This window comes from Fonsecaea erecta (genome assembly GCF_001651985.1).
Source record: "Fonsecaea erecta strain CBS 125763 chromosome Unknown Scaff1, whole genome shotgun sequence".
In the NCBI taxonomy this organism is placed as follows: domain Eukaryota; kingdom Fungi; phylum Ascomycota; class Eurotiomycetes; order Chaetothyriales; family Herpotrichiellaceae; genus Fonsecaea; species Fonsecaea erecta.
The window spans coordinates 2,916,622-2,929,516 of NW_017387244.1; the positions used below are offsets into that span (position 1 = coordinate 2,916,622).

Sequence of the window (12,895 nt, forward strand, 5' to 3'; positions counted from 1 at the left end):
AAAGCTTCTGACTGGACCGTCTCTGTCGTGTTTGGCGCTTGTTTCATGCAAGGCTCGAACCCCATCAGCCATCTCCTGATTGCGCAGTTGCGTTATTCCAAATACTTATCCTGCTGACGTTCCACAGGCATATCTCCTGCATTAATAAAACCAGGCCAAACTGCGCTTCTCGTGGGCCACCTCCGTACCTATTCCCGGTTTCATGCGCTCAACTTCCATCTTATTCCAATTTCACGTCGGCGTCAAAACTGTTGCCTTTCCTCTCGTTCAGGCAGGAAGACTTGTATCGAAGCACCACGCCTCAAGGTTGAGATCTCCTGCACCGCCGTTCACGGTCTTGACTCGGCACCTCATCACCCGCAGCAACAGCGCCGGCGTTGTCGATAGGCGGCATCAGCCTCGTCCTTTTGCCACTACCCCTCCACGGTCATCCTCTCCCCTCGATCCCGCCGCTACGCCCACGATGGCTTCCGCAACGACCTTCTTCGACTTCACGCCCAAGGACAAGCTCAACCAAGACTACCCGCTCGCGCAACACAAGGGCAAAGTGGTATTGGTGGTCAACACGGCGTCCAAGTGCGGGTTCACGCCGCAGTTCAAGGGCCTCGAGAAGGTGTGGAAGGACATCTCGGAGAAGTACCCGGACCAGTTCGTGGTCATCGGCTTCCCCTGCAACCAGTTCGGCGGGCAGGACCCGGGCTCCAATGACCAGATCCAGGAGTTTTGCCAGGTCAATTACGGCGTCTCGTTCCCCGTGCTGGGCAAGACCGACGTCAACGGCGACAAGGCCGAGCCCGTCTGGGAGTGGATGAAGGCCGAGAAGCCCGGCATCATGGGCCTCAAGCGCGTCAAGTGGAACTTTGAAAAGTTCCTCATCGGCCGTGACGGCTCCGTCGTCCACCGCTGGGGGTCCATGACCAAGCCCGAGAGCATTGAGAAGGAGATCATCGCCGAGATTGAGAAGGGGAAGAAGTCGTAGGCAGTGGAAGGAAGGGGGCGCAGTTGTATATTGAAGGCTAGGAAGTGTCGTGTACGAGGACGAAGTTCAAAAGCTGGGGAGACGATCGGTGGTGATGATGCTGCATGCAGCACTGGCTGGCCATGGGAGTGAATGCGGTGGTTCCGGGGGTGTGCACAAAACGAGATGCCGATCGAAGAGCCATTGATGATACCCAAAACATTCGAGTTTTACCCAACAAGCGTGAAAATGATGATGCTGTCGATGCTTGTGAGCATGCAATGCAATGCCATTCATTCATTCATTCATTTGTCCATTTTTGTTTCGGTGCCAAAGCGCCTGGACCAGAAAAGCGGCCTCCGTTTTGTTACAAAACACACACAACACAACAAAAATGTCACCCATCGACCCCCCCGAGGTCATCTTCCCACCGCAGGCGACACGTCTCGACTCCGACGTCTTCCCTCGAGATCCGCCTCGAAGGGATTCTCCGTTTCCAGGCCCAGCCCGTTGTTGCTGTTGTTCTTGTCCTGCGCCTCGAAATGCTTGTACGCCTGGTCCCGCGGGTACGTATTGACGACCAGCTCCAGGTCGCCGTTGTCGTCGTCGATCTCGCGGTTCTTCTGGGCCTCTTGGGCGTGCCGTTGGCGGCGTTTGCGGCGGACGATGATGAACAGGACGATGGCGAGGATGATGAAGAGGCTGTTTTTTTTTTTTAAAAAAAATTGTCAGTTGCAGATCAGACAACAACGAGATGGTGCTTCGAGTATATATAAGACATGTACAAGACATATAAGTATATATTACCCTATTGTTGTCTTTTTTGAGGATGTGATGTGAGAAGGGGAGGAGGGGGAATCTGGGACATTATCATCCGCGTACCATAGACTGATGAGCAGGGGCACTCCGGTGGTCAGGAACTGGCTGGTGTACTTCTCGCACACGTCGTCGTTCGGGTTGGGGTTGACGCATTTGTCTCTCCTGCGGAGGGTGTGTAACTGCCACATCTTTCTGTTGGCGGTTGTTTTCTTTCTCTTTCTCTTTCTCTTTCCCACTTCTTATTTTCTATTCCTCGAAGGGAGGTCCGTCTTAGAAGAAGTGGTGGTAGTGGTGGTGGTTGTTCAGTTGTCTAGTTGTTTGTTTGTTTGTTTACTTTTGCTCTCTGGGCCCCTGGGTCCCTGAGTCCCTGAGCGGTGCGGGAATATTTCGGTGGGGGAGGGGAAGGGGGGAAGGAAATGATTATTGCTTCGTTGTATTGTACAGCGGAAATGAGAGCAGTCCTCGTAGCTGTGGTGTAGCGTGGTGTGGTCTGTGGTTAGAATTAAAGAGAGGTATGGTTGTGTGTAAACGGCATTGATTGCCCATATGAATGTCATACATACTTTAACTCTGGTACACAGCCTAGCCGTTCAATCAGCCCGCCAGCCATCAAGCCCCTGCGCTGCTCTGCCTCACCTCCGCCAAACTTAGGATCGTGGAGGCGAAACTCAATCTTGAAACCACCAGCTCCAGGCCAGGGGGGAATGAATACCTATTACCTCCTGCGTGCGCGGCCCTAACCGTTCGTGTAGCCGTTTTTCCTTTCTTTTTCTCCTTCTTTTTCGTCTCCTTCCTTTCCTATCCTACCGTTGGCGCTCCCCTTAAGATTGTTTCAACGACACGGCGTGCGCCATGATCTAGAACAAGACAAAAAAAAGGGGGGGTGCCCGGGACGAGGCCTCGGCGGCGCGTATCAGGATTCAGGAACAAGACCAAGCCAGGCCTCCTGCGTAATTTCCCGCATCCGTGTTTGAGATGCGCCGGACCAGGCGTCTCAGATTGCCCACGGAGAAACATAGTAGTTCTCAAAAAAGGTTTGTCTCCTGTCAGATCCTCGTGATAGGATCATTAAATGACCTGGGATTGATAGCCCTCCTGGTATAATATATCCTTTGCCGATGGGAGGATCTCGCGTTCGACCATACACAAGTGGCTATTGATCGAATCTCTTCACGCACCCACCAACACTTCGACCAAATCACTATCACGAGCTGATCAATGTGAGAAAACCCATTTATATATGTACAACTCGTTATGAGTCCGTCCCATGGGATCAACCAGCCTTCAAGGCCCTCGAGAATCCCTTACTCCATGTTATGCTTCTACTTCTGAATAGTCGCCGATCCCCCATTGAGACAGACATCTGAATAAGCGTCCGCTCGAGGAGTGGTCCCTGGTCCCTCATAAAGAGTACCAGGATATCCTGTTGCGCCCATGATAATGACATCAATCAGTCCGAGATACATCTTTTCGCAAATGAAACCCTTCGCTTGCCAATGATCCTCAGATTCCGTCCATGCATGTGTCCTCGCCCTCATCAAATACCGCCGGAAGACGGATGGGTCAGATAGTATTTTGTCTCGTCGACCGATGCGGAATGTCTTCCACATAATCATCCGTAAAGTCCTGCTCGTCGAGTCGATCTCTTCTGCTGATCCTCGTAGCTTCAAGCACCTCAGCTGCGTCGTCCACTTCAATCGACTCTCGGATCGACTCGCTCAGCGCAGAGTCGTCCAAGCTCTCCCGCGAGATGAAGCTGTCGCCCATCTCGTTGTCAGATGCAACCTCTGCTTCTTCCTCATCGTCGTCCAAGTCTTCATCCTCTTCGTCCTCTTCTTCTGAATCAGTCGGCGTGAAGTCTTCCAAGTCCTGCGGCGTATCTCGCCAGTACGTAAAGTCGGTATAGTCCTCGCCTCCCTCCCTGACCAGCGTCGACACGGGCGGGAAGAAATGGTCAACCAACTCACGCATCGACACGTAGCTGCTGCGGTATTTGTTCAGCGTCAACAAATCGAGCGACACCTCCGCGTTGGTGTTGATCGTGAAGATCCGTGTGGAAGGAATGTTGACACTGCGATAACTCAGCGCGTCTGTGAAGCGATTGCCAAACCCGGCGTAGAATGGGTTCGTCTTGCCAGGGAACAAGTTGAGGATATCTCTCAGACAGGCCATCTTGAACACTTCGGGTTTACGCAGATAGATCTCTCGCCGCAATGCCGCAATCGTACGATCTGGGCTCATGATAACGGGACCGCGAGGGAGTTTCCAGCCATCTTGGACAATGCCGTTGAGATAGGTCCGGGTGGTGTCGGCTTGTCCAACGGAACGACTCGTCAAGTAAAAGATATTGTAGCCATTCGCAGCGATATCCGAGTACAATTTGGCCACGCCAACATGCGTCCAGTCGCGCCCGACCATATTGAGGAGATGACCCAAGGCATCCGATTTGGTGATTGTCCCATCAATATCGGATATCACAATGGGGACGTCACAAGTCCAGTAGAACATGTAGGCTATACATGTGGCGCGGTTGACGGTGAATGACATTTGATTTTCGCCCCGTTTCAGATTAAGTGACTTCAGTTGATCGCTCGTTAGCCGGAGCGTCTTCGCGAAATTTCGAGCTTGTTCCCCAGAGGGGCGAGAAGGCTGGATCTCTTCGGATTGTGCGCGCTGGTGGCCGGAAGTTTTCGCGGTAAGCTGCGGCGAGGCGCTGCGGTCGCTGTCGCTGTGATAGCCTGGATCAGAGATGTTGTCCGCTGAGATGGTGGTAGTTGACTCTGGATTCTGTGCCGCCCATTTTCGGGCAGCTGCGTCTCGAGCTTCTTCGCTGCTATATATCCATAGGTTTCCGTGCTCGTCAGTCCCAATCAAAGACCCAATATCGTAGTTCCCCTCCAGTTCTTCCGAGAGGATTTTCCGGGCCACGGCTTCTGCTCGCAGAGCTTCAGGCTCGCTCGTCTTATACCCCGTCATGTCAAGCATAAGGTCTCCGGACTCGGTAACTTGGGATCGAATGTTGGAGGAAGAGAGTTTCTTCGAGAGGGTCATTGCTCGGTCGTATGCTTGTTTCGGTTTTAGAGCGGGAGGGCTCGCAGAAGCTTTCGGAGTAACAGTCCCATCCAGACCCAATCTTGGCGAAGGAGGTAGGCCACTGTTATGAAAAGCTCCACTGACCGAATCCAGTTGCTCTCGTGCAGTGACGGGGAGGATTTCTTCAGATGCCGCTCGGCCCAGTGAGCCAGGAGAGGTGAGAGTGGTATCGGATAGAGGGGTCCCAGTTGGATCGGTGTGTATGGTACCTAGATCAATTTCTTCGCTCATGTTCGTCCCCTCGCGTCTTATTATAGGCACCGGAGCTGAGCTTGAAATGGGAGGTGTATGACGACCCTTTGCTGCCTCTGTGATATCCAAGTAGGTAGGTTCCGAAAGACCGGGGGAAGGGGGTCTGCCTGCAGCATTTATAGGTGGACTATTGGCGGGAGATATTAAAGGAGATGTCTGTAATCCTTCTGGGATCTCACTCGACGTCTCGAAGACAAAAAAGGCTTCCCCTCCATCCCCGAGTTTCATGGCGTAAGGTTGAGCCACTCCATTGACCTTAAATGCAACCTTCTTATCCGAAGGCCGCAGTAAAGAGAACTTGCCAAAGCGCACATGGAAAGGCGAACAGGCCAGAGAGCCATCAGGCTGTTCAATCACAATAACGTCGATGGCTCCGGACAAGGTTGCTGGATTGATGGAATTCCACGTCTTGGAGACACCGCTCCCTAGACTCCGGACGTACTGCATTATGACCAGAGGTTGACAAGTTTGAGAGGTTGGTCTCGGAGCTGAGTGATATGACGAAAATATGAGGTTGCCGGAATCAGCACATGACGGTTGGGAGCCTGATTGGGGGAAAGCTCGGAACTGGGCTGTGCGGAATGCTCGACCACGACAGAGAAGCAAATGCCCGTATCCCAAGATGCCGGTGAGAAGCTCAATCAGGCCACATACAGAGGATTTCTAGGAAGACATCAAGACAGAAGGACAGAAAAGAAGGGCGGAAAGAGCGAGAAGGAGACGGGATGGGGCTGGCATAATATAATAAAGATTGGGGAAGAGGATGAGGAAATCGGGTCATTCAGCATGATGCATGACAACATTTTCGGCGGGAAATCCACTAGTCCGCTTTGGGTATCATACTGAGTATCTCTAATAATATTAATCATTTCCCCAGATTTTCCCGTTTGGCCCTGTCACTTTCATCTCACTGCACCTGTGCAACGCACTGAGAAACACACAAAGGCCAGTCAGTACAGATAACGTGGTGCCTTTCTATCCTCGATGGTCTGATTATGGTGCTATTATTTTGACGTCCCATCGGCCCAACCGTTACCGATTTCCCCGTGTCCTATCCCTGGCCGGTGTCTGTACTCCCAATATGAGCTCGCCCACAAACCCTCCTGGTCCTCTCACTCCCCCTGCAGAACCCTCCTCACAAGCGCCTCAGACCACGCAAGCCTCTCAACCATCAGCACCACCCCAGGTCGAAGCACTCCTCTCACAACCCTTGACCTCACTCTCAGACGATGGAAGTTCGAGCAGACCCCGGGATCACCGACTGATCCACCTGCTACTCGTGTCTCACGGCATCGCAGCATATCAGCAGCGCGTTCCCCTCCAACTCATGGACTTTGCCTACCGATACACCAGTTCCGTTCTCGCTGACGCCCTCCATATTCAAAATGAGGCCTACGACCAAGCCGACGGAGGAACTCAGAGTAAAGGTCGGGGCTCCAAGGCAAATCCGAACAAAGGCGAAGAAGGCGACATCAGCCTCGCTGCTCTGCGGATGTCAATAGGCTCGAGAATGGGATACCAGTTCCAGGGAAGCCTGCCAAAGGAGTTTCTCAAGCAGTTGGCGGACGAGAGGAATCGAATATCGATGCAGACTCAAATACGGGACAGTGACAAGAGCGGGCCGATGATAGGAGGTGTGCGACTTCCACATGAAAAATATTGCCTGACGGGCGTGGGCTGGGGTCTGAAGGATGAATGGGACAGCGAAGGCGAGGAAAGCGAGGATCAGGCCGAGGGAGAAGAGCGCCCTGAACCGGAAGATCTCATGCAAATGGACGAGAAAGAAGGTAACGAAGACGAAGAGGGCCTGGGCACCATGGAGGATGTGTTTGGTCCCGACGATGGAGGAGGTGAAAAAGAAGCAGACGCAGATGGGGATGTGGACCTGTCGTAGGGCGACGTGGACATGGGGGACGGTCATGTAAAGGGCATGATCAACCGTGTATTATGGCATACGAACGGCATTCTGTAACAATGTGATACCCTTGGACTATTCAGTCCATAGTTGGCAGGAAACAGGGCAATGTGTGTGTGTGTGTGTGTGACTCGCGGCTTCATTTCCTGAAACCACCCATGATCTTCCCATGGAAGGAAAAGGAGTCATGGCAAAGCATACATCTTGATTGTCAATGTACCCGTCATCTTTCCTTCTCGACATTGGTGGCATCCAGGTGGTGAACCTATCATCGCTATTGCCCGTCAGGGTGAGTAAAGGGACGGAGTGACGCCGCCCTATGCTCACCCCCGGCTCGCGCTGGTCAGGTGAGAGATCACCGAGTACTGGGCCTCGGGTTGTTCAGACTGCACCTATCCCAGCCGCAATCGTTTGTTGCCTCTGTACGCAGTAGTTCCTCATAGTCCGTCACCATGATCTGGTCACGTCAACGACCCCCTGGTTAAGTACCTAGGCAAGGATCCCCTGGAAGAAATTCGCATAGCTTATATAGACCATCCCCCTGCTTCAGGTCAGTGGAGATGCTGCGGCGGAGCAAACAGACCAAACAGCATGTCGTCGTATATATTCCGCGCGTCTTCATCCCAAACATCCATCAAACCTTGATGATGATCGTTGGTGAACAGGGAGGCAGGCCCAGCGCCAAAATCCACATTATTATCCGACATTGACGCCGAGTGGGAATAGTTGTTGCCTGCAAACCTTGCACCGTGGCACACCTGGTTGTCATCCCCGTGATGATTCAACAGCTCCCCGCCACCGCGTTCCTCGGCGGCTGTCCACGAGGACTCCAACATCCGCGAGACCTGCGAATTAGAACCACCACCATCCTCGGTTTGAAAGGAGACACTCTCCTCTCCTAGCTCGCGCATCATCTGCCGGAGAACAGACAGCGGCTTATGGAGGCCGAAGTTGCACCCACGCTGGAGCTCGCAGAGAGCTGTCCAGAAGAATATGATCTCACCCTTGAGCTGGGTGCGTTCGGCATTGCCTTTGTGCAGGAGTACCACGGCCGCAGAGTATGCGGCGTACGAGAGCAGGTAAGGCGCTCGACGGAGGGTAAAGGTTGCTCGGTAGGCTTTGATGAGCTTGGAGATGGCTAGCGCGGCCTCCAGACAGATTCTCTCTCCTTCGGCCTTTTCATCCGCGTCCGAGTGTTTCTTTAGATGGCCGTTTGCGAGAAATGGGCGTTGCACAAGGATGTTCAACGTTCGGTAGGATGTGCTGGTTGTGCCAACAGTCAGTCGGAAAGAAAACCCATAGTTAGTCTGAGATGAAGGACAAGGTTACTTACTGCGGCGTCAATTGATGAGGGGGTGGGACTGGGTCAAGGCCTGGTCGGAAGTGTAGATAGATTGGGAGCGCAGCATTCCAATCGTCAAGTTCTTGCATGATCTGTTGTCTCGCTTCCCGTAAGTAATGGCTTGAGTGTGCGATGCTGTCAATTCCGTAGAAAGCACGTGTGATTTTGGCCGAGATTTGAAAGAGTCTCGCTTGCGCCTGGAATGTAGACACGGCATAGGCTGGTTTGGGCTGATAGTTTGACAGGGACATCATGCTGGCATCGCCAAGTTGCGACTGGGGATCCAAGTACGGAGTCCACTCCTCGAGCTCCTCAAAGGTATCAAGGAGCATCAGTGGGACCCGAGCATCAGAGTTATGAAGAATGGGCTTGCGGCCAAGGTAGAGCGACTGGGTGGCATCTGTGATGAAGGCTCCCCAATAGATGCGTTTTCGCATCTCTCTCTCCATGTCAGTGAGGATTTGCCGGTCAGAAGGTACTTCGGCGGACAGCAGACGAGCGTCGGTCACAAGATGACACCCCAGATCGATCACCATCCGGTAAGCGATGCCACATAGAATCCACCCCGCGCTGGGTTTCCCGTGGGATACCAATGTCGCTCCACAAAGAAGCAATGCCGTCGCCGTGGGAATGCTGGGATTCACAATCTCTTCGACAAGAAGGCTTCTGAAACGGTCGTAGAACCGGATACCACAGGTGGAGAGATCGTCCGGCTCCGAGCGCAGTATCTCTGTTCTGTCGCTGTATTGGCAGCTCGAGTAGTAAATTGCGTTGAGGAGAAGCTTGTTGACATATGGTCCATTGTTGAACAAGCCTCCCATTATGGCTGGTCGGTATGTCAAGAGAAATGCATAGTGTTGTCGATTCCAATGGAGGTCAAGCAGATGCTTTGCCATTTCTGGATCCACGCCGTCAAAGTCGATGCTGAGCCTTGGTCCTCGAAAGAGATAAGGCTCTCGCTGCCGTTGGATCGAAGCGTTGCTGATTAAACGAGCACTTGCCGCTTCGTTGTGCCGACGACAAGGGACATTCAAAGTGGAATCGGCCTTGTCCGGAGCGGCGTGAGATCCTGATTGATGTAGGAAGCTGGAAATTCCATGTACGGAAACCTTCCCATTGTGTTGAAAGAGACCAGCTATCTGAGCCTCGCTGGGAGAGAGACCTGAGCTATCTTCGGTTACTGATTCCTCTGCTCCTTCTAGTCCACCTTCTCCATGACTTCTGACCTGGCTAGGGTCGTCCAAGTTGCTCTGTAAGTGGTTGGGAGTGGCACGGGGTGGAAAAAGTGCAGGACCAACGTGCCTGGAATCCAAGAACTCAAATGCACCACTCCCGTTATGAAGATTTGTATCTGCCGTCCCTGATGTCCTCTGCCGATTTCTATTGTGGTCTGACACCGATAGAGTGTTGGCAGAGGGCGACCCGTCAGAAATACGTTGAGCATCGCTTGACAGACCGGGAGAGGTCAAGCTGTCCTCCTGGTGTGAGTTGACCTGCTTCAACAGAGAAGCAATTGTGGCTTCCAGGTTTTGCACCGTCGACCAAGATGGTCTTGGTTGGCGGCGAGTGTCTTCAAGATACTGGCAGTCCACTTGTAGCGCCAGACAGGTACCACATCGCGGCCGTTGGCCATCACATTTGGTCTGAGCAAATCCATGTTAGGTGTTTGGTTGTGCTAAAGTCTGAGAGCCTCCCTAGGAGCAAAGATGGCGGCCCATACCTTTCTGATTCGACAGACAGTGCAAGCCTTACAGATGACTCTTCCTTCTCGCTTCCGCTTCAGACGATCTCTACGGCTGGCTTGTCGTTCAGCTGCCGTCTCCGTCTCCGTCTCCGTCTGCATCTGTGGCTGCATCTGCAACTGAGGCATGGCATCAGCATATCGGTGTTCCATCTGCGCTCGTCAATGTCTGACGGTGAGCAGAAGTGGGGAGGACATCAACTACTACACAGGCCTTGCCAGGGGTATGTGTCGGATTTCAATGTCCATTTACAATGTCCATCTCCATCGGACATAGATGCGCGAGACACGGGAACATGCCGATCTAAGGTCAAGGTGTCGGCTCACCCCGCGCTGTTCTCGGCACTTCGGCAGGCACAGGCGAGGGAGCAGAATCGGGGCAGAGTATTCCACGCCTGGGTCTTGTGGTCTTCGGCTCTCATGCTGACCTTGAAATGACCTGATTCAAGCCGAGTTGCTTTTCAATGTGTCAATTTTGGAAAGGGGGAGTAATAAGCTCTATCCGAGGAGGGCGAATATCGATATACCCACTGACGGGTATATCTCCGGACAACGACTCTGGCCGCGACTTCGTCCAATCGCGACCTTCGGTTAATGCTCGGTAGAATATAACCACACCCAATTTGAAGCGAATTGACTCTTCACAACATACGGAGTAGATCTATGGACTCGCTTGCCTCCGCCTCTACCTCCCCCACTGCCACTGCCACTGCCTCGCCACTGCTAATGTCTCTATCACTGCCTCTACTACTAATACTACCACTAGCACTACCATTACCACTACTAGTGCCAGTGCCAGTACCAGGACTAATGTCACTTTCTATGTTTCTATCGTAGGTTCAGCATGAACTATCGCTCCTTCTCTATACGGCTCGACGGGAATACAGGGAAGGGCTTGGCGGTGGAGCCGAGCGGCTATTGGACAACCAGCACGGACGTCAGCCAATTAGATCTGTTAGCGAAGTCCCGGTTGGACAAAGTCGCGGCCAGAGTCGCTGTCCGGAGACATACCCCCCACTGACGAACATGTCTCAAGTCCGACTCGCTGTTTAGTCCACTGTAGAGATCAGAATTGTGTTCTTGTTGTACTTTGAGTTATGAAGCTTCAACTTCTGACATCCCAATAGAATTTCAGGGGAATGCAGATTACTCTAATCATCAAATATAGGAAAATTCATCAATGCTCGATCAGTGGGCTCGTATATATCATCATTTTAACAACAGCCATTCTTCTACAGCCACAGTTCAACCTACGAGAACCTTCCATGCCGTATTTCCTTCCCCTTCCATGCCCCCATGCCCTCATGCCCTGCTCAAATGAGAGGCATGCCTAGACTCTCACGTCGCGACTTAGAGGTCGGATCAAGATATGGCTTTTCACCAATGGATGTAGTTCGCACTCCGATACGGACACTGCCGGGTACCAGATGTGTATCAGGCTAGTAACGATGTTGTCAGTCATCCATGTAGGAGTCTCAAAGTCTCAAGAAGTAGGGGCTCATTGCTTACAGTTGCAGCATGGAACACGCAAGCATTGTTCCAGATGGCTGCACTATATTTGGTCCAGTGCATTCTGGCAATACAGTCGTGGTTTCTGGTGATTAGACGAATCATGTAGTCCCGGATCATCTTGTCTTCGTAGTCGTAGACGTCATTGATTCGAGATACATGAATACCTACCACTGCACACAAGGTCTTCCACCCGGTGACAGGGTGAGTTCGAACGAGCGGGTGCGAAGGTGCAAAATCATCACCAACATTCAGGGGCGAGCCTCGTGGAGACATGATTTCGTAACCTCCGGCTGTCGCAGCGTTTTTAAATGCTGGCTGATGACATGTAGCGGTCAGAGTTTCGAGATAGCTTCTAAAGGACGGAGAGATGCGATCATAGCTGGAAAAGATGGTGTCAGTCGCAAAAGGACCGTGGCGGGGGAAATTTTGTGAAGAGCATACAGTTCATAGCCAGAGCAGAAGAGCGTATCTCCTCCGTGTTTCGGTGTCTCCTCCATCAGGAGAAAGCTGTAGTCGGCCGGACACGGCTCAAACAGACCTTCGAATGGTTAGTCAAAAATGCTCACGTTCGACAAACCCCTCACCTGGTTGGAATACGTACAATCACTGTGCCATTCACGAGCCAGATCTTTTGGCTCGGTCGAGTGGTTCTTGGGGATTGATTTGAACAGCTTCTTGTGGGCTTCCGTGTTTAGGACGTAGCTACTCTCTGTCAGCCAGCTCCTCTCTTTTTCCAACATCAAGTTCGGGCTGAAAGGGCATGGAAAATGAGCATACACGTGCTTGTCGGTCGTTCCTGTTCTTGCCATGGGAATGTTGTTCTCGTCGCGGAACAGTGGATGGACGTGGAGGCCATTCTCTTCTGGTCGCCCACTCAGCTTGCCCAGGAGGTCCGTGAAGCGCTTCTGCTCCTCGATCGTCAAGTCGTCTTGAGGCGCTCGAAAAAATACCACGCCTCGCTCGCTGATGGTGATTGCCAAATCCTTGATCTGCTGTTCGGCATTCTCAGCATAAAGCATATCCTTAAGCTTTGCCGTGTGATATTCACGCCCGATGATGGGACTGTATTCTGTAAATTCCAGGTGATCGAGGGAGCCTGAGTATTGAAGGGGCTGGCGATGCCACTCAGGTGGAGATGTTGCGGAAGGCATTTTTGTACTGATTGTTGTTTGTTCCAGCCCGAAGGCAGTAGTAATATTTGACGATAAGGTACTGGTACTTTGATCGACGGGAGCTGATGGTCTCGCAGACTTGTTCAAACTA

The 12,895-nt window shown here is 52.4% G+C and overlaps 6 protein-coding genes across 6 annotated transcripts; 2 read left to right on the forward strand and 4 right to left on the reverse strand.

The window, feature by feature from the left end:
- Positions 1-463: 463 nt before the first annotated feature.
- AYL99_01026 (glutathione peroxidase) lies at positions 464-979 on the forward strand (the record flags this gene model as incomplete). The annotated part of the gene is made up of 1 exon (XM_018832542.1): positions 464-979. One exon carries the CDS (start codon positions 464-466, stop codon positions 977-979), a length of 516 nt encoding a protein of 171 aa, XP_018698421.1.
- A 398-nt stretch (positions 980-1,377) lies between these two features.
- Positions 1,378-1,965, reverse strand: AYL99_01027 (hypothetical protein; the record flags this gene model as incomplete). The annotated part of the gene is made up of 2 exons (XM_018832543.1): positions 1,378-1,660; positions 1,841-1,965. 2 exons carry the CDS (start codon positions 1,963-1,965, stop codon positions 1,378-1,380), a joined length of 408 nt encoding a protein of 135 aa, XP_018698422.1.
- Positions 1,966-3,340: 1,375 nt separating this feature from the next.
- AYL99_01028 (hypothetical protein) lies at positions 3,341-5,569 on the reverse strand (the record flags this gene model as incomplete). The annotated part of the gene is made up of 1 exon (XM_018832544.1): positions 3,341-5,569. The coding sequence occupies one exon, from the start codon at positions 5,567-5,569 to the stop codon at positions 3,341-3,343; it is 2,229 nt and encodes a 742-aa protein (XP_018698423.1).
- Positions 5,570-6,203: 634 nt separating this feature from the next.
- Positions 6,204-7,016, forward strand: AYL99_01029 (hypothetical protein; the record flags this gene model as incomplete). The annotated part of the gene is made up of 1 exon (XM_018832545.1): positions 6,204-7,016. One exon carries the CDS (start codon positions 6,204-6,206, stop codon positions 7,014-7,016), a length of 813 nt encoding a protein of 270 aa, XP_018698424.1.
- A 572-nt stretch (positions 7,017-7,588) lies between these two features.
- On the reverse strand, positions 7,589-10,249 carry AYL99_01030 (hypothetical protein; the record flags this gene model as incomplete). The annotated part of the gene is made up of 3 exons (XM_018832546.1): positions 7,589-8,300; positions 8,371-10,022; positions 10,100-10,249. The coding sequence occupies 3 exons, from the start codon at positions 10,247-10,249 to the stop codon at positions 7,589-7,591; spliced, it is 2,514 nt and encodes an 837-aa protein (XP_018698425.1).
- Positions 10,250-11,433: 1,184 nt separating this feature from the next.
- Positions 11,434-12,783, reverse strand: AYL99_01031 (TfdA family taurine dioxygenase; the record flags this gene model as incomplete). Its single annotated transcript, XM_018832547.1, has 5 exons — positions 11,434-11,559; positions 11,630-12,011; positions 12,074-12,170; positions 12,234-12,334; positions 12,410-12,783. 5 exons carry the CDS (start codon positions 12,781-12,783, stop codon positions 11,434-11,436), a joined length of 1,080 nt encoding a protein of 359 aa, XP_018698426.1.
- Between the last annotated feature and the right edge of the window lie 112 nt (positions 12,784-12,895).